We start from the raw sequence: 27,724 nt of genomic DNA, 5'->3' as shown, positions 1-27,724 counted from the left end.
TTCAAGTTCAGTCCCCACCCAGTTCTTATTACTGTGCTCTCACAGCAAATTATTTCACATCTGTACGTAACAATTTTTGAAATAATCATGACTATAACAACAATAAACTAGTGAATGCTTATTATAATTATAATGTTTGCAGTTTTTTAACACCCCTGTGTCTTCTTGATAATACTGCTAAGCCTGGGCACGGGGCAGAAGAAAGAGGGGAAAAGGGATTATTTATTTATTTAGGTTTCCCCCAAAAAGATTCAATGGCCAATTAGGAACACTTTATTTTAATACACAGATTTAATATATTTATTACACCTACACTAGATGTTGGCCACTTATATAAGAGTACATGTACTGTATGGTTCTATCGGTCTGCATGTTTTGGTCTGGCCTATTCATTTCATTACTTTCAGGTTCATCACATGGAGATTTTTAGAGCTTTTGCAGGTCAGTTCGGACGTGACTGTGCTTCCAACGATGCGTATTCACGTCAGAATGTAAATGTGTTTTCAGACGCCATTCTTTTCTATGGGAGCTCCTTGCGAGGTGCTTCCGCAGTGATTCCAAAGTGACCTCTCACTTTGGTAAAACCGAAAAAAGTGACTTCACAGGATTCGTCTCCAGGCTCACTTTGATTGCACTGCAAATTGGTCTGGTGTGGAAAACCACTCCGATGTCACCCCCCTTGGCCCCCTGCGTCCTGCTCCGTCATTCCCCTCCTCCTCCTTCATGCCATCTCCTCCTCTCTGCCACCCTGCAACCCATCCCATCATTTCTATCATCTTCTGCCTTCTCCTGCATCCCGATCCTGGCCCCAGCGACCCCCAGCGAGCTATCCCATCATCCCCTGCCTTCTTCCTGCATCCCAATCCTGGCCTCAGCGACCCCCCGTTGTGGTAATACAATGTCCACTCACTCCCCATTGCTGGAATCCGCATCACGTGACTTGCTTGGAAGAGAACTGACTCCGCTTCCCCCTCAGTTTGGAAGGGCAGCGGAAAGGCAACCAGGTGTGGTAAAACATCATGTTTTAACCTTAATTCACATTGTCGGACAGGAGTGACTCTGGATCTGGTGTGAAAAAATATCACGCTTTGCATTGCTAGAACAGGAGTGACTGCAGATGTGAGCTGCAACCCCCCCCCCCATGTGTGATAAGGTTCATAGTCACTGGCGAGAGGCATTGGGATAAGAAAAAGTCAGGGCAAGGCAGAATCTATACAACAGTCAGATTAAAACTGTGGTGTTTCATCATACAAATCTTTTGAACCCATCACATTCTGAATTGAGTATTTCCCCAAGTGTTGTTCCTTACCTAGGGTTGCCATTTCCTGCCGGGGGGCGGGACAATCCCAGTTTGGGCGGTGCCATCCCGGTCCCGGTCCGGTTTGGCGCCCAAACCGGGACGGCCCCGCCCACCGCGACCACCTCAGCCCCCGCGGCGGCTCCAAGGCCTTGCTGAGGCCTAGGAAGGCTCTCTGCGGTTGGAGTTCCAGCCGCGGAGACGCTCCCTCCCGGGCCCCAGCAAGGCCTTCGAGGTGGCTCTGCGGTCGGAGCTCCGACCGCGGGGTCCTCCAAGGCCTCCGCGAGGCCAGGGAGGAGGAGGAGGCCGGCTCCCACAGCGGCGATCGCCGCGATGAGGGGCGGCCCCCGCCTCTTTCCCGGCCTGGGAAGAAGCGTGGGCCGGCGATCACGGAGCCTTGGAAGGCCTCGCCAGGGCTTGGGAGACACTGTCTCCCAGGCCCTGGCGAAGCCTTGGACAATGTTTTGAAATGTAGGACCTTTTTTTTTTAATTTCCTGGCCAGGATTTTTTTTTTAAAAAGGTCCTACATTTTAAAACATTGTCCTACATTTGTCCTGGTTTGGAGGTCCTCGGGATGGCAACCCTATCCTTACCCTCACAAAAGAGGGCCTATAGGTTTTGAAAACAAATGGCTATTTTTAATACTACACAACACAATGATGGAAAACTTCTGGTTTCTGTGGAATACAGCTTAAAATAAGTGCTGTTTCCTGTGTTTGACCCTTTTGACAAACTGGTTGCCGATTATATAGTTACTATTTGACTGTACACTTTAAAAATTGTACCTAGCTCATGCATTTTAGCAAGGCATAAATAATAGATGTTGTTGTGTCCCTTCAAGTCATTTCTGATTTAGTGTGATCCTAAGGCAAATCTATCATGGGGTTTTCTTGGCAAGTTGCTTCAGAAGGGCTTTGCCATTGCCATCCTCTAAGGGTGAGAGAGTGTGACTTGCCCAAGATCACCCAGTGGGTTTACGTGACCATGTTGGGATTTGAACCCTGGTCTCCAGAGTCCTAGTCCAGTGCTCAAACCACTATGAGGTACCAGCTGATATTAGATCAAACTGAGCTTGTCTGTAGGAAGTGGCAGGTAGTGAAAGCATGATTGATATTGGCATTTTTGGACCAAACTTTTATTTAACTGGGCTGCTGTGTTAGTTTTTTGAAATGAAGTGGGACAATTCTGTATATTAGGGCAAGCAACTGTGTGGCATCTGGGAGCCAGATTCTCCCCCTGCGGCCCAGCTCTTCCCAACAACTCATATACCTCTGTTTTTGTCTACAGTCCCTCTCAAAATGGAGGAAATGCCATTTTTGTGAGAAGAGGTGTTTCATGAGGCAATGTTGGGAACTCTGTGTTTCTGGAGATGTGGGTACGTCTGTGTATTATCGCATGTTTTAGGGGCTTTCTCCATAGCTGTCTGACAAAAATTGCTCCAAAATTATGCTTTTTGGGGGGAGGGGTTTTTCCCAAAAATGGTGCTTTAGGGAAGTGGGAGTGGCTTCCAGGGCCAAGAAATTGGGTCCCATGGGATGCAATTTGGGGCCCACTCCTGCAGTATATTGCAATGATGCAACATATTGCTATTTTTGTATTGTTAGTCTCATCTTGGGCACACTTTTGGCCACATCTAAGTGGAAAACCAGAAAACAGAAATAAATCAATAGTTCATTTATATACTGCTTCATACTGAACTAACAGTGTCTAAGCGGTTTATAACTGTAAGCTAATTGCCCCCAACAATCTGGGTACTCATTTTAGCGACCTCGGGAGGATGCCAGCCTGAGCCGAGCTTGAGCCCTTTCGCTGGTATTGAACTTGCAACCTTATGGTTTTGAGTGAGTGGCTGCAGTACAGGCATTTAACCACTGCGCCACCAGGGCTCCTGCTTTAACTGTCATGGCTCAATGCTATGGAATTCTGGGAATTGTAGTTTTGTAAGACATTTAGCTTTCACTGTCTCCACAGAGTGCTGGTGCCACGACAAACTACAAATCCGAGGACTCCAGAGCACTGAGCTTTGGCAGTTAAAGAGATATCAGACTGGATTATTTCTGCAAAAGTCATTGAACAGGTTTTGCACAGAGCTTGGAAAAGTTATCTTTTGGCAGGCAATGCCCCAAATCTCCCAGTCAGTGGTGTCCTGGGAGCCATAAAAGTCTCCCCCCCCTCCATAACATTTCCAAGATGTGGTTTTAATCCACAAGAAATAATCCCAGTGCTGCACTGTGAAACAAGCCCCAAGATGACTAAATTACAGGCTGTGTTACATTAATCATAATCATTACTATCCTACCCCAAAAGCATGTGCTGAGACTGGCAAAAACAGTATTTTATACTGGACCTATGTGGAATTCTGAGCACCCAACACTGAACACTAAACTTCCCTTCCAATTTATTCAAAACCATAATAAATTGCCCTGCAGATTTTTTTTTAAAAAAGGGAGGATGGAATCAATTTCTCCATAAATGGAATTACAGAAGAATGTTAGATACATAGGTCATTTGAAATTTTGCCAAAAGAGGTTCCTGTATGTCAGTTGCTAAAAATTCTTTTAAAACATCTGGCATTTCAAACATGCCCAGCCTGCTTTCAAGGCAGTCTGCGTATGAAAGGCATTACAAGCACAGTGATTGAAGTCATCTGTTGCACAGTGCCTCCACAAGTCAAATATTACTTCAGAGCCAAGTGTTATAAATGGTTACAGGCTAGTCTAATGTTTGAAAAAGTAAGCTTGTTTTAATCAACTTGGAATGTTTCTGGGGAGTCAAAGCAGTCTCTCTCTCTCTCTCTCTCTCTCTCTCTCTCTCTCTCTCTCTATATATATATATATATATAAAAGCACTGACCAAACCACAGCCTGCTGCCACTCAAATGTCTCAGGAAATAAAGGCTGAATATCAGCTATCAATACAGGGCTGGGGGTGCTGTGATTCTCCAGATGCTGCAGGACTCCAATTCCATTTATAGGGATGATGGGAGTTATAGTCCAACATGTAGAAAGCCAAAGGTTTCCCACACCAACATAACAGGAGAAAAAAATCTACATTATCAAATAATGTATTTATAAAATGCACCTCATTTTTAAGTTATACATTTATTATTATGTTTATTTACATTCTGCTTCTCTCCCCCCCCTCAAAAAAAAAACCACACCTGGGACTCAGAGCAGCGTACAATTTTAAAAACAAGTACAATTAAAAACATACAAAAGTGAGCATTTTTTATACTCTGAGTGAACAATGATATAAACTACCAGACCAGTGCAAAGATGAATGAACAGAAGACAGCATTGTTGGTATGCTTACAACCTGCAGTGACATGGCAGATAAGGAAAAAACGATGGAGAGGGGAAAGGAAAATGCTAAAACTACTTATTGATAAATGTATTCCTGTTGCAGTTTACAATTTCCAGGAATGGCTGAATGAGTGGAGATCAGTGAGTTCAGACAGGATTTTTCACCTGAACCACCAAGGCAAATATCCTGTTTCAAAGAGAAATGATGATAATCATGACATATATTGACACCCTAATATGGCTCCACATCCTATGTAAACTTCTGAATATATTTCATGATATTTCAGATGGCAAATGCCATGCTAACAAGGTAGGGGTTCAAGCTCTATTAAAGAGGGAAATTTAGTGATTATATGAGTAGGCAAGTCAGGTAGCCAGAGGTAGATCTCATGGAGGTCTTGTGCAGATTAAGTACGGAGAAGGAAAACTGTGAATTCCTTAAGGAACCATTGAATATAAATGTAACAAAAAATAATAATACTTTATACAGAAATTATGCTGACTGTGAGCAGCACAAGCAGAAATAATGCTCTCAGTGTCAAGGCGTTAAAAACAAAAAACTGGAAATTTATGATAGAATCAAATTTATGCACATGATAATGGACAGTACAACTGTATAAATGAATTGGCAAGGTCTGCTAGGGTGGAAGCCAATGCATAAGGAAGGAAGTTGTGAATGGAAGAAGGATGTGCATGTAAAATGATTTCTTTTCAACGTTATTTTCAATGTTTTGTTTATTTTTGTTATTTTTTTAAAGGAAAAGGAACAGCTTCCCTGCAAAGTCTTAGGCCAGAGGTAGTCAACCTAGTTGCCTCCACAAATTCTGCATGACTGACCCCATAGTTCCTGGCCATGCTGTCTGCGGATGATAAGACCTATAGTCCAAAACACTTTCCTTGGGGTTGTTCCCACTAGGTGAAACCCCGCGTTCTGAATCGAATCCAAGGAGTGGCGTTCCTATTAGGATCCGATTTAAACCTAGAACGGTTCTAGAGCAACCCGCAATTGTCCCCACTACAAATCGAATCATAGAGTGGGATAGAAATTTAATTCGAGCTTTCCTCATTTAACGCATGTTAAAAAAACACTAGGGTCCGACCTACGTTTTTCCATTGATTCGAGTTAGGAACCGGAGTATTTAAATAGGAACGACAGCCTTTGAATCGTGTTAGATGGATGGGAGGAGCGGACCTTGGGGGAGTTGCCCTTTCTGTCCCCATCTGTCATGGCTGTCGCCATTTTTGCTTCCCTCACCCCTTTGTCCGCTGTGGTCTTTCAATAAGAGATAAGGATTATTTTTATTTTTGCAACCTCCCCTCTGTGTGGGGAGAGCCCATTTCTAACGGAGGAGAGGCAGGAAGGGAAGGCTCCTCTCGAAGAGGCATTCCCTGCCCGCTTGGGCTCTGATCTCGCCCAGACAGGGAAGGGAAGGCTCCTCGCGAGGAGGCATCTGATCTCGCCCAGGCAGGGAAGGGAAGGCTCCTCGCGAGGAGGCATCTGATCTCGCCCAGGCAGGGAAGGGAAGGCTCCTCGCGAGGAGGCATCTGATCTCGCCCAGGCAGGGAAGGGAAGGCTCCTCGCGAGGAGGCATCTGATCTCGCCCAGGCAGGGAAGGGAAGGCTCCTCGCGAGGAGGCATCTGATCTCGCCCAGGCAGGGAAGGGAAGGCTCCTCGCGAGGAGGCATCTGATCTCGCCCAGGCAGGGAAGGGAAGGGAAGGCTCCTCGCGAGGAGGCATCTGATCTCGCCCAGGCAGGGAAGGGAAGGCTCCTCGCGAGGAGGCATCTGATCTCGCCCAGGCAGGGAAGGGAAGGCTCCTCGCGAGGAGGCATCTGATCTCGCCCAGGCAGGGAAGGGAAGGCTCCTCGCGAGGAGGCATCTGATCTCGCCCAGGCAGGGAAGGGAAGGGAAGGCTCCTCGCGAGGAGGCATCTGATCTCGCCCAGGCAGGGAAGGGAAGGCTCCTCGCGAGGAGGCATCTGATCTCGCCCAGGCAAGGAAGGGCTCTGATCAATGGGGGGGGGGGATAGAGCCTTTCTCCCTCCCTTTCTCAAATGGAATCTGCCTTCTCCTCCAACCCTGGAAAGAGAATCTTTGGGAAGAGTGCTCCCTCCCTGCTTTTCCAGCAGCCTCCTTCATTGATCTCTGTGCTCTCTGAAGGGATTCTCCCTGGCTGTCTTGGGAGACATGAAGAGGGGATGCTGTCATGCAAAACCTATCCCATAGTTCCTCTGGAAAGAGCTTGGGTTTCCTAAATTCGCTTTCCTAAATTCGCTAAATTCACAAACAGTCAATGAAATGGAAACGATGCCAAAAGATAAATCGCTTCCAAATATTCCGGATTAACGTTACGTCATTCTGACGTACTATTGATTGACAGCTCCAAATAAGGTATGGAGGAGAAGAATCGCTTTATTTAAACACCGATTTCATGCCAAGTAGGAACGCTTGCAGGTAAAAACTTCGATTTAAATAACCAGATGGGAACGATGAACAAAGCGATTTGGATAGCGGGATAAGAACAGTGTTATTTTGAATCGATTTTATTAAAAACTTTGTATTTTAAATCGTTTCAAATCTTAAGTGGGAACAACCCCCTTTACATTGGCAGATCAGCACCCTTCTGCTTCAGTAGAAGGGAAAAGAACTGCACTGGTTGTTGCAATAGGGCCATTTAATCATCACTAAGGCTGCATCCACACTGCAGAAATAATCCAGTTTGAAACTAAATTTCCCAGAATTCCCTAGCCTTGAGCCACAGCAGTTAAAGTGATAACAAACTGATTATTTCTGCAGTGTCGATGCAGCTTGAGAGAACATATATGTGAGGCTTTTATAGATGATATTAAGAGGTCTGTTGCAATTACATTCAATGCCAACAGAACAGAGAAAAGGTTTTTTTAATGACAAGAGTTTAAAATGGGAAGAAACCATGATTGCCTTGGTGTGTAGGTTGAAGGGAAACATTCCATATGGTTTTCTTGCTTTACAGTTGGATGAGGTCACTTTATGACCGAACCGCCCTGCTGAGTAAGTGCCCCACAGATAACTCACACAATATCGGGACCTGCTTCAAAGAATCCCCAAACACACAGGTAAATTCAGGTCTACCTTGCCAACCGGCAGTTCTAACACTTATGAAGTAGAGTTAATTTCACTGCCGTAACATTCCTTGCACATGAAAGAACTCTAAAATTGTTTAAGAACAGAGTTTTCCACTTGGTTTTGCTTTCCCATCCTGCTCTAGGATGGGTGCTGAATCTAGCTGTAAGATTTATTAGAACTGTGACGAGAGATCCATTTTTTACTTGGAGCTGGTTTCCAAGGTAGCAGCTACAAAATAACAAGTATGAAGACATGCACAACAAGAACAAGGATCAAGGGGCATTTGGCAGTGAACAAATCGAGATGGAGCAGACATTTCCCTGCTGCATGCTAACTAAGCATGGCTTGCAGTCCAATTTTCTTTTTCATACCAGGTCTGTTTCTTTGCTTGCCCTTCTGCCATTTTCTCTGGACAGGGAAATCCTGGATGTGACCTACATTTAATATAAACACTTTATATAAGAAAGGCAGACACCAACCATTAAAATTTGGAGTGGTCATCTGAGCAGGAACCTGTTTCACCCATTCATCCTTTTTTGCAAAAGAAAAAAATGCCACAATTCATGTACAGAGGAATCCTATGTCTCAGTGCCAATTCCTCCTTTCCTGGGGCAATCTCTGTGATTGCAGCATGCAAATGCCATGCCTGTCTGTGACCTACTGACACATTTTATGGAGTTCACCAGTGTCACAGACAGGGCAAAGCGAATTCCAGTGAAGAACAAAGGCTCCACTAGCAGGGGTTTCATAAAGCGTGAACTGTATCCCTCTCAGACTCTCCATGGCAAAGTTAATGGGAAACACAGACACTAGGAAAAATTACAGCCTCTGCCAAAGATGTATAGTGTTCATCATACTCAGAGCATTGCTTAGCACTTCAGCTTTTAAATTATCAAGATTTCAGTGAATATGAAATTTCATCTGTGCAGGGGATGCATGACTCATTTTAAAGGCTTTCCTAGCACATTAATGCACTCAGTGAATCACTGCACGAAGTAATAAATAACACATTCATAATTATTTAGCCGCAGGCTAGTTCTAAACAATTAGTTCTGGGTATACAAAGGATGTTTTCTGTGAGACTTGATTTTGGCTTATTATTAAGATTCAACCAGCTTTCTTTGCATGACATGACATTGCAGTGTGATGGATAAACATCTTGTTTCTCAATCTCTAGCTCATCCCATTCTTTATATCAGTAACCAAGACTGCATCCACACTGCAGAAACAATCCAATGTGACACCATTTTAACTGCCATGGCTCAATGCTATGGAATTCTGCGAATAGTCATTTTGTGAGAGATTTAGTCTTCTCTGCCACAGCAAACTACAATCCCTGGAATTCCACAGCGCTGAGCCACGGCAGTTAAAGTGGTGTCAAACCGGATTATTTCCGCAATAAAGATGCTGCCCAAGATAAATACCTTGCCATTTGTCTTCATGGAGTAATGTATCTGTAAATGAGAGAAGGCAATTCAAGAGACCTTAATTTTCCAGCCTGCTTAAATGTAAAGACACTCAAGTAACGCAGGCAGCAATCCTGTATAAGTTTTTGAGTCCCCTAACCCTCCAATGCCAGCATTAATCTTTGTGCTGACATTTGTTCATCCCTCCATGGGAAGGCACTGAAGTATAATATAGTATACTAGTAATTAAGATCTGGCCTAATAACATCAACCACCCCCCCCCCAACAAAAGAGTACTCTTTCTATATAAACACCCTTATCCCTCATCTGAATCTGAAGTTCAGTTTTGACATTCTCCCAGATGAACTCTGTCATTTTTACAGGGTGTGTGTGTGTGTGTGTCTTTTTAGTCCCAAATCTTGGAAAAAGGAAAAAGCTGGTGTGTGTATGACTAAACATGAATGTAACTAATATGTGTGATATTACTAATTATTTTGCATCCACGGCACTATAGACTTCAACCTCCCTCCTAAGTGTTCCTGTAGAAAGAGGATAAAAACTGACTTACTACAAACCATGCAGTGACAAAAGCTGATTTACTTCATATCATCCCTCCCATTCTTTATTCAGCAGCGTAATATCTTTGACAAATGCTTCAAAAGTGATAATTTTACTCCCCATCTGTCCCACATGCTTTACTATCTTCTCCCCTCTCCTTTTCTTGTGTAGAACCAGAGTTGATGAAAGTTAAATGTGGCCTAGGAGATAATTAGGTGTCTTTCTTTGTAATGGCACTTAGAAAAATATGCATGTTTTAACTTTGTTACATTCATATTCTGCTTTTCTGTGGTGTATGAGACTTTCTTTCATCCCACTTTGGCTGTTGTCACATTGCAGAAATATAGCTGCTTGACACCACTTTATCTTCCATGAATCAATGCTGTGAAATCCTGGGATTTGTAGTTTGCTGGGGGCACAAAAGCTCTCCAATAGGGAAGGCTAAATATCTCACAAAACTACAAATTCCAGAATGTCTAAGCATTGAGCCATGATAGTTTTAAAAAACTGCTTTATTTTTGCAGTGTGGCAGCAGCCCTAATTTTCACAACAAGCCTGTGAGGTAGTTCAATCTGAAGAATGTTTGCTTCAAAGGTCAGCCAGTAAATTTCATGCCTCCATGGGGACATGCCGCAGTCAAGCCTTTTAACTATTACAGTTACACCATAAACCAATTAAAAAACTCATTCTCAGCTTGTAGTTTATAGAATTAATAGTCAAGCCATAATTTATGACTGTTCTATAGAGAACCATATACTAATGGCTATTTGGTGAGCCAGCATGGTGTAGTAGTCTGAACTACTAAAACAACCCTGTGATATAGCTTAGGGTTCAAATCCCATCTTAGCCATGGAAACCCAATGAATGACCTTGGGCAAGTCACACACTCTCAGCCTCAGAGGATGGCAATGGTAAACCCTCTCTGAAGAAACTTGCCAAGAAAACCTTGTGACAAAGTCACCATAAGTTGGAAACGATATGAAGGCAAAAACCAGACAGAAAAAAGGGAGAAAAGGGTTGGGGGTGGGGAACATAATCATGTTTTCCAGATGTACTTTTCCCTGGGTCTTCTAATTTTACATGAGGTCAAGTAACTAGAAGACACTGAAGCCTGAGATTTATGTATTTTTCTATATCCAGGCAGTCTGGGGGGAAAAAGGCTACAGAGGATCAACGTTTTCTATCCAGCCACATTCATTGGAGTCGTTATTTTTAACAAAGAAAGCCAGAGTTGCCCAAACATTGTTTGAAATATTTGGATGTGTTTCTGTGCTGAGACTGGAATGGATGAATCTACTTCATAATATATTTCTTGAAATTTAGGAAGGAGAAAAGGAAGGTCGTTCTAATTAATTAAAGCAACTTACAATCATTCAGATGTTGTGGGATTGCACCTCCCATTACTGGCCAGAGTTGATGGGATTTGTATCCCAACAACTGTAGGGCCACAGGCTGGCCATCCGTGAATTGCAAGGACAGTATTCATTAAGAAGAGCTTATACTTGAGTGCTTTTTTTCTGCCTTATTGTTTATGCATACGCTGACATATTATTTATCCTTACCAGACTTTATATTCTTCCAGAACTGGCTTTCTAAACCTTTTCATAAACATTCATTTTCATTTATTTCTAAATGCAGAAATTTTGTGTGGCTGACCATAAAGGTAAAAGATATCATTCATAAATTTCCTTTTTGTTTAAGGTCTTCCTAGCAACATCAGTTCTCCCTGCCATAATAAGCAACTTGTATTCCTATGGGTAAGCTTGAAAATATTCCCTCAGTAGTGCCATTTTTCAGTGTTCCAGAAGATATATTTACAAGAAAAATATGTGGCCCCTCTTCCAATTTTCTATTCTCCCAAGAACAACGTGGAAGAAAAGTTGCATTTTCTAAGGCGTGATCCAGACTGGTGCTTTGCACTAGCCAGGCCATGTACAAGGGTTGCCTGGGTGCGGAGCGTCCGCATGTCCCACAACCCTAGTACGTAGCAGCGGTGCTGTAATCATGGCGGATTCCCATCTACACGGGGGCCGCCATGATTACATCATGCATGTGCCGCATCCAAACGGTGCGGCGCAAGAAGGAGCTCCAAAATGGAGCTCCTTCTAGGTGTGCGCCTCGTTCTTGCAGCCACCAAATGGCTGCGGGAATGACACTGGGGAGAAAGGGTCCGCTTCTCCATGGTCCAGAAAAACTCTGGATTGGGGCCACAGGGCTGCCGGTGAGGCTGCCCTGCCCCAACCTGGAGATAAAAGGGGCGGTATTACCACGCCAAAGAAACTCTTTTTAAAAATATCATTTCTTATGTCTTTCCTCCACCAGATTCTTTACCTGATAAAGTCAATAAGAGCTGGAAAACACATTGCTTCATTCTGCATGATGCATAATAGTTGTGACATCATACAAAAGCAAACATTTATTCATCAACAGATCCATGTTTCCATGCAAAATATCCTGGGGAAATAGAAAAATATTAAAATAGCTACATCACTAAACCATCACTTTTTGGGGAGAGGGAAGTCTGCACTTGATCTCAATTTGAACAATTTGATATCTTTCTCTGAAGATGCCAGATACAGATGCTGATGAAACATCAGGAATAAACTCTTCTAGAACATGGCCACATAGCCCGAAAAATCCACAAAAAAACTGGATGCTGGCCATGAAAGCCTTCGACTTCACAAACCTGATCTCTCTTTGTAAAAGGACTAGACGGTCCTCCAAATGGACTATAACTCCCATCAGGCATAGCCAGCACAGTCAATGATGAGGGTCATAAAGTTGCAGTCCAGTGATATCTGGAGGGCCACAAGTTGCCTTAAAATAAACACTGACATATTGCCAGTCAAAGCTGTATGTAACACAATTTTATTAAACTTCCTCCACCTCAATTTCACTATTATGGGCAATTATATCAGCCCTCTTTTATATACTAAACAAAAAGCTGTACTGTCTGAAAATGTAATGTATACAAGATTGCATATCCATGCCTCTTTCTAAGAAGGTACACAGACAAAGCCATTTCCCGGTGAACTTACCCGACTTCACTAAACAAAACCATCTGAGATAAGAACAGAGTATTTCCACTTTCTACAGAAATTGATCATCTAAGTTGCCTTTTCTTCCCTTTTACCTCTTTATATACTTCTGTTTTTTCAAGTTTCCTCCTGTTATCCAAACATTTATTACACGTTCATCTCTATAATGATTGCAGAAATGCTATTTATGTAATGGGCATGTATTCCTGCACAATGATAATAAAATGGTATTTTTTAAAGATAACTACAGTAGATTAATGTTCATAAATTCTGGTGAGTAAGGATGTTGAGCAATTTCCCTCAACTTCCAGTAAGTCAGTTCAATTAAGATTTGTCATGCAACTTCAAGCTACTTATGGTAGTGATTCGGAAAGCAATGGTTGGTGCAAATGGTACAGGAAAGCCCTTTGTTATATCTAGACATCACTGACACACATTCAGAGAACTCAACTTGGCATGAACACATCTGTTGGTCTTAGATCAAGATGTGATGTCATCAATTGCTTTGTTTTTACTGTTACCAGATCTACCTGATGTCTTAAGACAGGAATGAGCATTCTGTGGCCTTCCAGACCGTGTTGGATCACAACTCCCAGCAGCCTTCCGGCACTGGCAATGAGAGTTCATGGGAAATGTGGTGCAATCATACCAGAAGAGCTGAAATTTACATACCAATGCCTTATGAGCAAGAAAGTACACACAACCTGGTCCACACACAGTTCATCTAGCCCACTTTTTCTGTCCCAAGGTACTTTTCTGGGCTACCACTCCCTTCTCCTTTTGTGTCGTGTCTTTTTAGATTGTAAGCCTGAGGGCAGGGAATCATCTAATTAAAAAGATTATATGTACAGCGCTGTGTAAATTTACAGAGCTTTATAAATAAAGGTTAATAATAATAATAATAATAATAATAATAATAATAATAATACCCCAGCAAACACAGCCAGGGATTTGCAAGCTCTATAGGAATTTGTGGTGGTGGTGTGCCTTCAAGTCCTTCCTGGCTTATGTCAGTTCCAAGATGAACCTATCATGGGGCCTTCTTGACATGATTTGTTCAGGGGGGTTCACCTTTGTGCCTTCCTCTTAAAGCTGGAAGAGTGTGACTTGCCCAAGGTCATCCAGTGGATTTCCATGGCCTAATGGAGATTCAAACCCTGGTCTCTAATCCAATGCTCAAATCACTACACCATGCTAGCTCTCTCTACAGCAGGGATCAGCATGCAAATATAACTATGAGTGTGGTTCAGTGCATGTCAGTATGCTCAGGCTGTGTGATCTTCTAGTCTGTACTCCCATTGATATGGGGTGCCAATTCAGTCTATTTGCATCAGGAGAATGAGTGAATGGTTTGAGCACCAAGCCACAAACCATGCCTGTCTTGTGCTACCTCACAGAGCTGTACCAGTATGAATTGCTAGGAAGTTTCCTGGGCCCAGATTTCAAAGCACTTGAGAATGGGCTGACTTCATGTTTTTGTGTTTCAAAAACAAGAACGTCTAGCTCCACCAACAGGTTTTTGAATCCACAAAGCAAATGTTTGATAAGAATATATAACAGTTAAGGTACAACTAGCTATCAGTAAGTAAGCTGATACCACACACAGACACTAGGTGAAGTAACAGGATGTTGTGTCCTTCCAGATGTTGATGAAATACAACTCCCATCATCTCCAATACTGACCAAGTTATAGTACTACTGGGAATTGGAATCTAGCAACATTTGGAGGGCCACATGTTCCCCCAAGTTGTGCCAGATTGCCCACTAAAAAAAGGAAGGCTGCCAAACCCCAACAGACTGGGTAGCTCAGTGAGACCAGATTTAAGGCTACAGAAGAGTAGTGTAATTGTGCATCTCTACGGATGTTGCTGGACTGCTTCTCTCAGAGCCTTCCTCACCTATGCTGGCAAAGGTCATTGGGAGATGAAGTCCAACATCTAGAGGGACACTCAGTTCCTGCCTCTGCTGTAGATAAGAATAACAGGGTTATAAGAAGCCAAAAAGCTTAACAGCTGTGCTGCTTCTAATGCAGTAGCATTACAAAACTATAATAAATTCAGAAAGAGCTTATCTCGCCAACTCCCAGTCGCCACCCAGGCAGAATCCATCAGAGCAAACAGTGAGAGATAAATTCCTGTCATCAAGACTTTTGGCTTCCCTAGAGCAGAAAAGATCTCCATTTTTCCATTTCCTGACTTAACTTCAGAGCTTGGGAAAATTAAATGTTTAAGACAAATGAACAGAACAAAATGCTGAAGTCATCCATAACAGGATGATGAGCTTACACTCACAGCAAGTGGTTGTAGAGTTGGTCCTCCATATCCACAGATTCAACCATCTATGGCTTGAAAAGACTAATATATATATATATATATATATATATATATTCTAAAAAGCAAACCTTGATTTTACCATTTTACATAAGGGACACCATTTTACTACGACACTGCATTTAATGGGACTTGAGCATCCACGGAATTTGCTATCCAAGGGGTCCTAGAACCAAACTGGTTAACGGATACCAAGGGCCCACTGTATTCACATTTCCACATTTTGCATCGATATATGCTATGCTTCAGGAAACTAAAAGATGGCAATAAACTCACCTCAGTTTCATACAACACACACAACCATCTGTGAGCTTTAGAGGAGCCCTGTTCAATATTGTATTATTTATCTTGCAAATGGATGAACTGTTTCTCTGTTTTCCAGAGTCCACAATAAATGTATGAGAAAATGTATATGTAGAACAAAACATACCGGTTTCTAATTTGGTTGTCTGCAAGGAAGCCTTTTTTTTAAAAAAGCTAGTAATATCTGAGAAAGAGAAACTAAGTACAATGGTCCCTCCATATTCACAGGGGTTAGGGGTGAAGGTCCCCCATGAAAGGGAGAAAACCACAAATAAAAAAAAACACTATTCTTTTTACTTGAGAGGATAACTGGCTAGGAATCTCCAGGTCCTCCAGTGAAACTCTGATCAACATTTGCTAGAAGGTGATCGTGCTGGAGGACCTACATATGCCTATGGAAATGTTTTCCCCAGGAACTTCTAGGTTTTATAGCAAATCTCTGTGGCCAACTTCTGGCAGAGTTGCACTGGAGGACCTAGAGATTCCTAGAGAAAACATATTAATCAAAAACCGCAAATAATCAAAGCCTCAAAAGTCAAAGCCACAAATATGTATTTCATTCCAAATGGCTTCCCCAAGAAGCCAAGGTCAGGCCAGAGAGTGGTGGATCTATGGGGGCTTCGGATAGCTTAGATCCAACCTTGGTGGTGTCCTGCTGTACCCCATTTTGAGGCCTTTCCACCAGGTATTATTGATAGGGACACATCTGGCAGTACTTTTCCACATTTGAGCTATCATCTGTTAACTCAGGCATGCTGCCTCCATCCCAAGCAAGCTAGTAGCTCTAGAGATTGAGACTGCAGCCTCAGATACGACTGCTATCACTATAAGATTATTTTTAAAAAAGAATAAAAAGATATGAATACTGGCATTATGATGTCAAAATGCTGGACAGCTGGGCTGTTTGTAGCTTAGCAATATCCTAAAAGTAGACAACCTGAAAGGAGTCAAGAGGTCCAGGTGGACCCTCCTATGGGCACAAAGTGGAGAAGCTATCAAGGAAGCACAGATCACTTTCTGTCCTTAAGGCCATGCCCACCTAGAGGAAAAAGACCTTACATTTTGGCACAGGAAAGCCAACCTAAGATGTTAGGTGGGGAGATAAGGAAATATTTGTCCTGGAGGACATTCCCATGTGGGGAAGCACTTGTTGATTATGAGTAGGTGGGGCTGTGATACTATATTGAAGAGTTGCAATTTGATCTTATTTTAATATGGTTGACTGAATCTGTGGTATGTGGTAGTGTACTGATGAATTCTGAGATGTAGGCTGCATCCACACTGCAGAAATAATCGGGATTGACCCCACTTTAACTACCATGGCTCAATGCTATGGAATTCCTCTGGTGGCACAACAACCTACGAATCTCAGAATTCCATAGTACTGAACCATGGGAGTTAAAGTGGGGTCAAATTGGATTATTTCTGCAGCGCAGATGCAGCCATAGGTGCTCGTCACAGGAGTCCCTATAGCCACCCCCCAAAGAAGAGTATCAAAATGTTGGCTGCTGTTTCATTCCATGCCACCTCTTCTACCAGTTTCTGCCTTCAGAAGCAGGTCTTTTGTAAATAATAATAGTAGACCTTTGCTGTCCAAGTTCCTCCACTATTCCTTTCTTTACAATAGGGACAGCTTACAAAATTACACTGTGGCAAAGAAAACTCATTCTTTCCCAACTACTGTGAGAACAGTGGCCAAAGATTAGAGGGGACAGGGAATGTGAGAGGAAATGATTACCTCTAGTACTCAAATAAAATAAAATAACGTACCAGTGCTTTTTCTCCATCATACATTTACCCAGTATGTTTTTTTTAACAAAAAAACTTTTACAAACTTGGTCATAAACTTCACAGAGCTCAATGACAACTCATTTCTAAGCAAGCATGCATAGCCTTGTAGTAAAGGCTGAGAGTCTCTCTTACACAAAATGCTTGGACCAGAAGCAATTAGGATTTCCGATTTTTGCGGATTTCAGAATACCTGTATTTACCTGTATGTACATAATGTGTTACCTTGGAGCCAAATTTGAATATAAAATGTATTTCTGTTTCATACACATCTTACACACATAGCCTGAAGGTCATTTTATACACATTACATACATTTTAATAGCATGAACCAAAGTTTGTGCTCACTGAACCCTCAGAAAGCAAAAGTGTCACTCTCTCAGCCACCTGTGAAAAACGTTTTGGGTTTCATTTCCAGATAAGGGAGACACAACATTTATCTAAGTCTGTGACTACACATCCAAAGGGCTAATAACCGCTAAGCGTCGCCCCAGTCAATTTACTCAGGAATAGGCCTTCAACCAACCACATAATGCCTAAATTCTCACCTAAATAAATATTGAACTATTTTATCTGTAAGCTGCCTTGGGTCTCTTTCCGAGAGAAAGGTGACATATAAATAAATGAGTAAATAATTAATTAAAATTCCAAAAGTAAACCAACAACCCCCCCCCCCCCCCCAGTCCTCTGACATTAAAGGAAGTGAAGAGTCAGGTTGCTTAAAAAGTGACAGCAAGGAAAGGTCTGTGTGTGCATATATTTTAGGTTTGGGATTTTCCAAAGCCAAGCAGAGAACAATGGAAAGAACCCAAAAGACAGAAGGGCTGTCATCCAGGTAATTTGCCAATGGATTCCCTGACCCACAGGCAGCCTGGAGTAGTGGTTTGAGCCTTGGCCTAGGGCTCTGGAGACCAGGGTTCAAATCCGGCTCAGCCCTGGAAGCCCACCTTGGGCGAGTCACACTCTCTCAGCCTCAGAGGGTGGCAATGGCAAACCTCCTCTGAACAAGCTCTTGCCAAGAAAACCCCATGGTAGGGTGGCCCTAAATCAAAAAGGACTTGAAGGTACACATAAACAATGATTCTGTCCCACTCCATGTTTTTTTGTCTCCCTTCCAGGTTGACAAGATGTCCCAACCACCAAAGAGGACAAGGCCCTGCAAAATGGAGGACATTCAAAGGAAAATGGAGGCGCTGTCAAAAACACTCATGGAAATGGAAATCCCTACTTAAGTCATGCTCAAAATGGAGGGCATTTTGACATTCCTCCTAGACAGAAGGCTGAAATGGAGAGGACGCGTCCGGTAAAAGGAGGACGTGGCTGATCACCCTGCAGAGAGCCCCAAGCCTCCAAGCTGCGAGTGACCAGGGGGGTCCTCACCGACAAGGAGGAGGTTCCAAGAAAAATGTAGGACATGGCAAAATAATATAAAAAAGAGCTCAAAACATTCCTAGAAATCTAGATCTCTGCTTCTTCAGTCATGCTCCAAATGGAGGACATTTTGGAAAGGACAGCAGGCTGGGAATAGAGGAGGTCTGGTCCCCCTGCATAGAAATGTAGTCATGCCCCAAATGGAGGACATTTTGCAACCCAGAAGGCTAGGAATGGAGGACGCGTCTTGGTCACCCTGCACAAAAATGTAAACCCATGCTTCTTAAGTCATGCTCCAAATGAAGGACGTTTTACAACCCTTCCTGGACAGCAGGCTGGGGATGGAGGACGCGTCCGGGAAAAGGAGGACGCCCTGGTTCTCTCCCCCCTCCCTGCTTACCTTCTTCATCTTGCTCTCCAAATCCATCTTGGAGTGCAGTCCAAGGGCTGCTCTTTCTGCTGCAATGCTGGACCCTCTCTGCTCCAAGTGACCCTCCTCCTCCTCCTTCTGCAGAGAGTCCAGCCAAACTTCCGCTCTCTCTCTAGTCTCTGCTTCTGCAGCAAAGGCGGAGGATGGAACAAAGGAAGCCCGGAATCCAATCAGGGCTCAGCAGCAGCCAGCTCTGACAGCCAATCCCCTCGCCTTCCGAATACCTTTGCTCTTTGGAGGTGCGGACGCATCCTTTAACGCGCGATCGAAGCGGGATTGGACCGCTGAGGCCAAAAAGAAGACTTCCCCCCTTTTTTCCAACGGGCTTTTGGGGAAGAGACATCCACACTGCCAGAGATAACCCACTTTGACGCCGCTTTAACTCCCCTGGCCCCATGCTATGGGATTATGGGGAAGTGTAACTTGTTAGGTTTGTTGGAGTAAAGGAGTAAGAGCTTTTTACAGGAGTTGGAGTAGGAATAAGGAGGAAGAAAATGTTATCTTTCAATTCAATAACATTAAATATTATATTAAGTATTATATTAATTATTATAATAAATAGCATTAAAGGTTATATTTAATCCAATAACATTGAATATTATATTAAATACATAGATAACATTAAATATGATATTTTATGCAATGGCATCCAAACAGTTATACCTTTCTGGGGCCAACCAAAATGCACCATTGCATGTTGCAAGCTTTCAAAGTCACACTGGCTTCTTCATCAGATTGATACAGTAGCCAGTGTGACTTCGAAAACTTGCAACATGCAATTGGGAATGTAGGTTTGCCCCAGAAAGGTATCGTTAGATTTTGGTGGGCTATGTGTCTGGAATTGTTTATTCCTGATGTTTCAGGGAAGATGGCATCCACAGATGCTGGCGAAACATCAGGAACAAACTCTTCTAGAACATGGCCACATAGCCCGAAAAACCCACAAAAAACTATGGATGCCAGCAATGAAAGCCTTCCACTTCGCAAAGGTATCATTGGATATTAACTGTATTTGCTATATGACTAACACAGCTACCCCTAGATTATTATTTTTTTTGTATTTCAAAACTGTTATTTTGTTACTCCTTATCCCTGTTATTATATTGTACATGGGCCCTTGTTATCCCCTGAGGTTTGGTTCCAGGACCCCAGTGGATAACAAGAGCAGTGGATGCTCGAGTCCCATTAAATACAATGGCATAGCAAAATGGTGTCCCTTCTATAAAATGGCAAAGTCAAGGTATGCTACTTGGAATGTATACTTTTATTGAATATTTTCAAGCCATGGATGCTTGAATCCATGGATAAAAAAATCAGTGGATAAGGAGGGCTGACTGTACATGCAAACACCAAAACAACAACAACACACACCTATTTTATTATATTGCACTGGGGAAGGGACTGGGAGGCAAAGAGAGATACTTAAACAAACACACAAAGCAACCAGGGTTTTCTGAGAAAGAAGGTTAAATGTCTCACAAAACTACAAATCCCAGGAATCCATAGCATGGAACCGTGGCATATAAAGCATCTACTTTGTTTTATTTATTGTAGTAGTTTTATTCTATTTTAATGTACTATTTGGGATATTTTTAATTGTGTTGTTGTTGTTGTTGTTGTTGTTGTTTCATGTTGTAAGCCGCCCTGAGTCTCAGTCATTGGAGAAGGGCGGGATATAAATACAGATAACAAATAAATCATAAATAAAGAAACCATGTTGATTCTGCAGTGTAGATCTTGTTGTTATGAAAGAGCTGCAGTCCAAAATGCATTTCATTGCCCTAGGGAGTACTGGGATTTGTAGTTGTTTGTGGTACCAGAGCTCTCTGACAGAGAAGGGCTCAATGTCTCACAAAACTACACTTCCCAGAATTCCATAGCATGGAGCCAGGGGAATTAAAGTGACGTCAAACCACATTATTTCTCCAGTGCAGACGCAGCCTGAGGTGACTGATTAGGTCATGATGAAGGTATTTGCTGACTCAGCTGCCTGGCCAGACCAATGGCTTCTGGCACATTTTGTCTCAAATTTTTCTCAATAACAACCTGAGAGCAATTTATTACTATTTATTATGAGCCCCTGGGCACTAAGAATATGGTTCCTCTTCTCTTCCAAAAGGGCTCTCAGGGATTTATAGAGGGCAGGAAAGGAAATCTCCCAGGAGTTTATCACACAGGAGGAATTTCTCTTAATTTCGCATTGAGTAGAAAGTGGGGCCATATGTCTATCTCCCCAATAAGCAAACCCTGGATTTGTCACTTTATACAAGGAACACCATTTTACTACATCATTGTATTTCATGGGACTTGAGCATCCATGGATTTTGCTTTTCCACATGGGGTCCTGGAACCAAACCCCAGCAAATACCTGGGACCCACTGTATCCTCTCTGACTTGGGTGAAGGACCAATTTGCCTCAGGCAGCAAATTGTCTTTGGTGGTTCCTGTCTCTTTTTCTCCTTCTATACTAATCCTGTGCAGCTGCCTCCCTCTGATTCAAACTACACTGACTCATTGGCAGCCGATCATACTGTACATTGTTTAAGTGTACTTACTAGGGGGCATAAACGTCATTACTCCAGGAGTTTACTGTACACATCTGCGTAGGGTGGCCAGATCCAAGAGACAAGTTACTTCTGCTGAAATTCATATGTAGATCTTTTAGAGGTAGAGGAGGCTTGACATCCTTTGTATTTGACTGCCCAAGCTGTTGATGGTTATGATTTCAGGCCAAGGGAAAACATACAGCTAAATTATACTGGGCCTCATTTCCGGCAAGATAAGAGTGTGTGTGTTTTAAAAGAAAGATGTCTATTTGGAAAGGGGGTGGAAACAAATAGGGGTGTTTTCAGGGTAGTTACGCTTTCAGCAGAAGTGATAACAAGCATTGTTTTGAATTCTGACTCATGCGGCTGTATAAGACAAGGCCAATTCCTTGCCTTTCCATAGTCTGGTGTGTTAATAACTATTAACTAACCCTACGTATTATCCAGAAGTATGGGTACAGTGTCTTGAAATAGGAACATACAAATATATTATGCAGTCCACTCATGTTTAGTAGGGAGTTAGTGTGCTTATTGTATTTAGGATCACCAGAGGGAAAACTGGAGAGAGCTTCTGTACCTTTAAGAGTTGAGTAGAAGAGAGAATTTAAGCAGGCGTTGCTTGTGACAAGCAATGCCTGCTAAAATTTCTTCTTCTACACAATTACTAAAGGTACAAGAGCCCTCTCCAGTTTTCTGTTTTGTAAACTGAACTTCATTGTACTTGGTGCAAGGAAGCTTCTGTCACTGATCAGTTGATCTCTTCTGATGGCTTGGAATATGCATCTGCTCAGGCAACATATGCAGCTTGGTATTTCTGAAGGAAGGGAAAATTGTAATTGTGGCTGAAATGGAAACTTCACACAATAAGATACTACATTATAGCCACAACAGGGGAATCCTAAAGAGAGAGCCAGTAGACTGGGACCTTCCTATTTGAAGTTTTGACCTCCAACAAGGGTAAAACATTTCCCCCTAAAATTGGGACTGCATTGGCATGTTTTACTTCAACCCTACTTAAAGTTTTCCTGATGCAGAAATATAGGCACTTCTTGAGAAATTGAGTGTCCTCTGCCTAACAAAGGGGCCTGTGGCCTCACAAGGATGGAGACATATTAGATTGCAAATAAAGTATCTTTTTGTGTTGCAAATGGTGTTAAATTTCTTGAACTTTGAGAATCTCTCAGTAGCCACATGGCCAGAAGTAGGAGGTTCCAGCCTGCAAAATACCCCTCCATACCATCTGAACTGAGAACAAAAACAGCATAATGCCTATGACTAACATCTCCAGGTATTTTTTACTCCTGTGTGGTTTTTAACACCTTTGCTAATGAAGAAGCCAGTGGAACTTCAAACGTTTGCAACATGTATATTGTGCATTTTGGTTGGTCCAATAAAGATATTACTGTCTGATGGATTTTTGATGTTATTGGCTTTTCCATAACTTTGTTCACCTCAACACATAATTGTGATCAGAAATTGTATTAGGGCTCCTGATCATAAGTTTTGTAATCCGATTTAGGACTACAGAGATTTCTTCACTATCAGCGTACAAAACTCGTGTGCGGTGATATTTCAGGGTTCACCTCCTTACCTTTAGAAGAGACTGAAGAAATTTTTCTAGTGCTCTATTTTTCCATGGAAATTTTCTCACATGTTCCAGAGTTGTCTGGGGTGTTGTACTGCAATCATTCCTTTAGTGAAATAGAATGCTAATTTTGTTGTAATGAATCATTTTTTTCTCAGCTTGAAATGGAACTGAAAAGCAGTGCAAAAATGAGTAAGTGAAGCTAAATATACTACAGGCCTGCATTCCCGCTATGATTTAAAACAAATTGCTGATCTGGTTATATGACCATTGTTCCCATTTGAAACCAATTTTGATCCTGCTATGATTGGTTTCAATCATGATGAAGTGAGGCAAACACAAAAAACTCGCTCTTTCCCAACACTAGTTCTTTAGTGGTTCTTTTGAAAATAATCGATTCCAAAGCATGTTCAACAAGTGGGAATGATGAATTTGAATCACATTCTGGAGGGGAGGGACTAATAGCAGAGGGGCAATTACTCAGGCAGCAAGTCAGGTGACCGGCAGCTCAGTGAGGCAAGAAGTTGCAAAACCAATGAATTGAATTTTCTATCAATTAAAAAAAACAAACATGATAGTTCCCAAGATGGGCTGCTGTTTGTGTCACCGATGATGCATAGATGATTGACATGTATTTTGAAGTGGCACAAACTAGTGGGGATGACATTTGTGCCAAAAAAAAAAGAGAAGTAATTACAAGGGGATAATGAAAAGATCATTTTGCATAGTTGGAACAACGGACCTTTTGGAATTGATTCACTGACATGGAGTGCAGGTGAATCGCAAATTGGTTTAAATGGGCCAGTACATACCATTGGAAAGTGGCATGGCGGTGGCGATACTAGGGCTTGGGAGCATGCAGCAACCGCACGCTCCCAAGCCCTAGTATGGGCGTACAGTAGCATCAAGAGGCCCTCCTGTCCTTATGGGGGGGGCGCCATTGTGAAACAGCATCTGGACGTCATTTTCAGGAAGTGACATTATGGCAGCGCCATTTCTCCTTTACGCCACCACAAAAAAGAAGCCAGTTAGAGTGGCTTCTTTTTGACAACGTGTCGGTGCAGTGCGGTGCGGCTGTTGCAACACCAACAAGCGGGAAAGTCGGGCGGCATGGAGCTACCTGTCTGTATCATGCCAATGTAAGTGGAAATCGGGCCCAGGTCTTCTTCTTGTGTACCTTCAAGCCATTTTAACTTATGACAACCAACTTTAACCGCAATAAATAAATAAATAAATAAATAAATAAATAAATAAATTTGTTCATTCATTCAACCTAAGGCAACCGTATCATGGGGTTTTCTTGGCAAGCTTCTTCAAAAGGAGTTTGCCATTGCCATCATCTGCTGCTGAGAGAGTGTGACTTGCCAAAGGTCACACAGTGGGCTTACATAGCTGAGCTGGGATTTGAACCCTGGTTTCCCAGTGTCTTAGTTCAACATGCAAGCCACTGCACCAAGCTGGCTCTCACACTAATTGTTATGTGTCTTCAGAATGACTCTGATTTATGGAGTCAGAGGACTGAAGAAGCTTGCCAAACTATTGTAGGGTTTTCCTGGAAAGATTCCTTCAAGGGAAGTTTGTCTTTGTCTTATTGAGGATTTGTGTAATTCTTGGGTACATGGGAATTTGAACCCTGATCTCCAGAGTTGTAGACTGACTCTCAAGCCACTATATAAATAAATCTTATTATTATTATTATTATTATTATTACATCATGCCAGCTCTCTACTTCAGCAAAAGACAGTTAACCTGTTGATATATCTCATCATGTACAGCTCTTTTTAGGCACGTGTCCTTAAAAAAGAAGTATTCTTTCAGGTATAATACTTTTTTTTGTTAACTATAAGGGAAGATTATCATATTCTCTTTACAGTTTGAATAATATTTTAATAAAGTATTTTCCACATAAGGCCTTGAATGGGTTTGAATATAATATTTCTGTTAAATCAGATAGTTCCAGGGAGTTTTCCAATTCTACTTTTCTCAGAAAACCCATACCACTGGTCCCTAGATTTAGCCTTACATGACGAGGCAAATGGGGTCTTGAGTCGCCCGTGGGTATTGGAAACACTGAATATGCTCTCTTCAAGGTCCCAGTTAGCTGTCACTGCTCCCAATTCAATCCCCTAACCTTTTTTTCTTTTCAAATTGACATACCATATTTTATTATTGAGAATGTTTTTGGAGAGTTTTGTAGTCTTAGCTTTTTAAAAATAGGCAGCAAAACCTGTTATGCTCTCCAGCATCCTGATATCTCCCTGTTTGTTGTCACATGAATGCATTCTGGCTCCACTTTCTTTTCAATCGAAATTAAGAGAAATTCCTCCCGTGTGATAAACTCCCTTGTTTTAGTTCTATTGGTATTCAGCAGTAGAGTCTAGTATTCATTGCATAATTTTGCTGTTTCGGGAATGACACCAATGCTGTCCCCCCCCCCCCCCTTCATTTTTACTGATTTGATTTTATAGACTGACACTTAACTCCAGAAGCACAGCTGGATCTAGTTGTGCTATCTAAATTACAATTGACCTACACTATTCATTTTGTATTTTGCCAGCATCACTAATCTCTTATCGGTTTATTGTCTGGCTCACGAATGCTTCACAGTATGGGATGCTGCTTTGTTAGACTTGCCTCTTGGCCATGGGGTGATGCTTCATCAGAGATATTAATAGTTTGCTTTTTTTGTTCTTGCACATGAAAATGAAAACAGCTTTAAAAGTTTTCTTCCCACTGGGTGAACATTTTGTATATTTTTCAGTGATTGCAAAAAAATTCATGTGCATGGAAGACTGTTTTGTACAGAAAATATTGATGTATAGCTTTCCTTGGCAGAGTGGGAAAATGTTGAATGTTCTTTACATTCCTACTCTTTGTGTCCACATTTGACTATCATAGCCTTCAGAAGGTCAGGGAAAAAAAGGGCATTCCTAAGATAATTTTAAAATATTTTTTAATTTCTAGTGCAGAAGCTATATCTCTGCGTGATTTGAGAATTCAAGTGCATAGATCACCAATGGCTGTTAGTAAGTCCAAACTTAGTAAGTTTGAGTTTCAAGAACACAAGAGACATAGAACCTTTGGAGAGAAGAAGAATTTTGCTCATAATGAATTTTCTTTTGTGCTCGTACATTTTTAGAAAGGTAAATTCTCCAAAGAGGAAAAAAAACCATGCCAGATTAAAACATGGGTGGGCAAGGTGTGGTCTTGGATCCCCCAAAAGGTGGCTCTTTAAGCCCCTAAGGTTTTCAGAACCATCCCCTAAATTTTTGTTTTAAATCAGATTATTTTGCCCTCAATTTCTCTCCAAACAGCTCCAAACCACTGCAAAATGCCAGTTTTTCCCTCTCACTCTAGTCTCAACCTCCATGTTCCCAAAAGTAAAAACACAACATCACTTCCAGTCATACTGGGCATATTGGTGCAGAGTGGTGGTGGTATGTGAGTGTGAATGAGAAATGTGGCCCCCTCAATTGCCTGTCTTGATGTAAACTAAAACTTTAAGGTTGAAACTGAACCCCACTAAGCAAGCAAATTTGGTCTAAGTCAAAACAGGGCATGTTGTCCCCTGCCTTCTCTAGGGACTGCATAGTTAGGTATAGGTAACTGGCCATGTTAAACCCAAATGTGGGTTTGGGTTTCTACACTGTAGAAATAGTACATCCTTTAAAGTGGAATGGCTAAATCCTACAGAATGCTGGGATTTGTAGTTTTGAGAAGCACCAGTGTGGGAACCAGCATGGCGTAGTAGTTTGAGCACTGAACTATGTCTCTGGAGACTAGTGTTCAGTTCCCAGCTCGGCCATGGAAACCCACTGGGTAACCTCAGGCAAGTCATATGCTTCCAGCCTCAGGGGAAAACAATGGTAAAACCTCCTCTGAACAAATCTTGTCAAGAAAACCCCATGATAGTTTTGCCTTAGGGTTGCTATAAGTCAGAAACAACTTGAAGGCACAAAACACTCACATGAGGCATCAGCACTCTCTGGCAGAGAAGGCAAAAGACCTCATAAAACTACAAGTCTCAGGATTCCATAGGATGGATCAACAATATTTAAAATTGTGTCAAACTGAATTATTTCTACAGTGTAGATGCACCCTAAGTCTCATTTTTCAAAATGTGTACTTAGATTTGACCCTTCCAGAACACCATTCAATTCACATGTATATGATTGTAGTGCAAGAGCTAGAAAATAAATGGTGATATACGAGTTGGATCAGTTGTTGTTCTGCAAGTTTGCAGCTGATATAAAGCTTTATGGTGTCAAGTTCTGAAAAACCAAAAGTGATCTGTTATTTGAAACTCATGCAGTAACAGATAGAACTTTCCCTGTTTTATATCCTGTAGGATTAATTTGATTGTTTGTATGATAAAACCATGGTCCTGTTTATAAGAGTACACATTTTAAAAGTCTGGAATAATCAGAGGAATGATTGAATGTGATAATTATATCACACAAATGGTTTAGTCTGTATTTGCTATTTGTTGTTATAACATCAAGACAGCTAATCTGTGCTTGGCAAAAGTTTCAGTTTTGTTAAAGCATTCCATTTCCATTAGGAGACTGGATGGGTTGTCCTTTGTGCTACACAAATCTTGTGTTTTCATTGGGCCTTATGATGTTTAGTCATTTGATATCTTTGTGTCTTCCTTGTTAATCTGAC

General features: G+C 42.0%; 1 protein-coding gene across 1 annotated transcript in view; it reads right to left on the bottom strand.

The window, feature by feature from the left end:
- LOC149312279 (testin) overlaps positions 1-19,027 on the bottom strand; it is a 43,506-nt gene extending 24,479 nt beyond the window's left edge. The window contains exon 1 of the mRNA XM_089524325.1: positions 18,899-19,027. Within this exon, the coding sequence (XP_089380451.1) occupies positions 18,899-18,925 (27 nt within the window). The 5' untranslated portion in view covers positions 18,926-19,027. The remainder of the gene's footprint in view (positions 1-18,898) is intronic.
- Between the last annotated feature and the right edge of the window lie 8,697 nt (positions 19,028-27,724).

This window comes from Sceloporus occidentalis, unplaced genomic scaffold (genome assembly GCF_023333645.1).
Source record: "Sceloporus occidentalis isolate IW3139 unplaced genomic scaffold, rSceOcc1.0.p SCAF_5, whole genome shotgun sequence".
In the NCBI taxonomy this organism is placed as follows: domain Eukaryota; kingdom Metazoa; phylum Chordata; class Lepidosauria; order Squamata; family Phrynosomatidae; genus Sceloporus; species Sceloporus occidentalis.
Note: the sequence above shows the minus strand (reverse complement) of the source record. Positions and strands in the feature narration are given on the sequence as shown.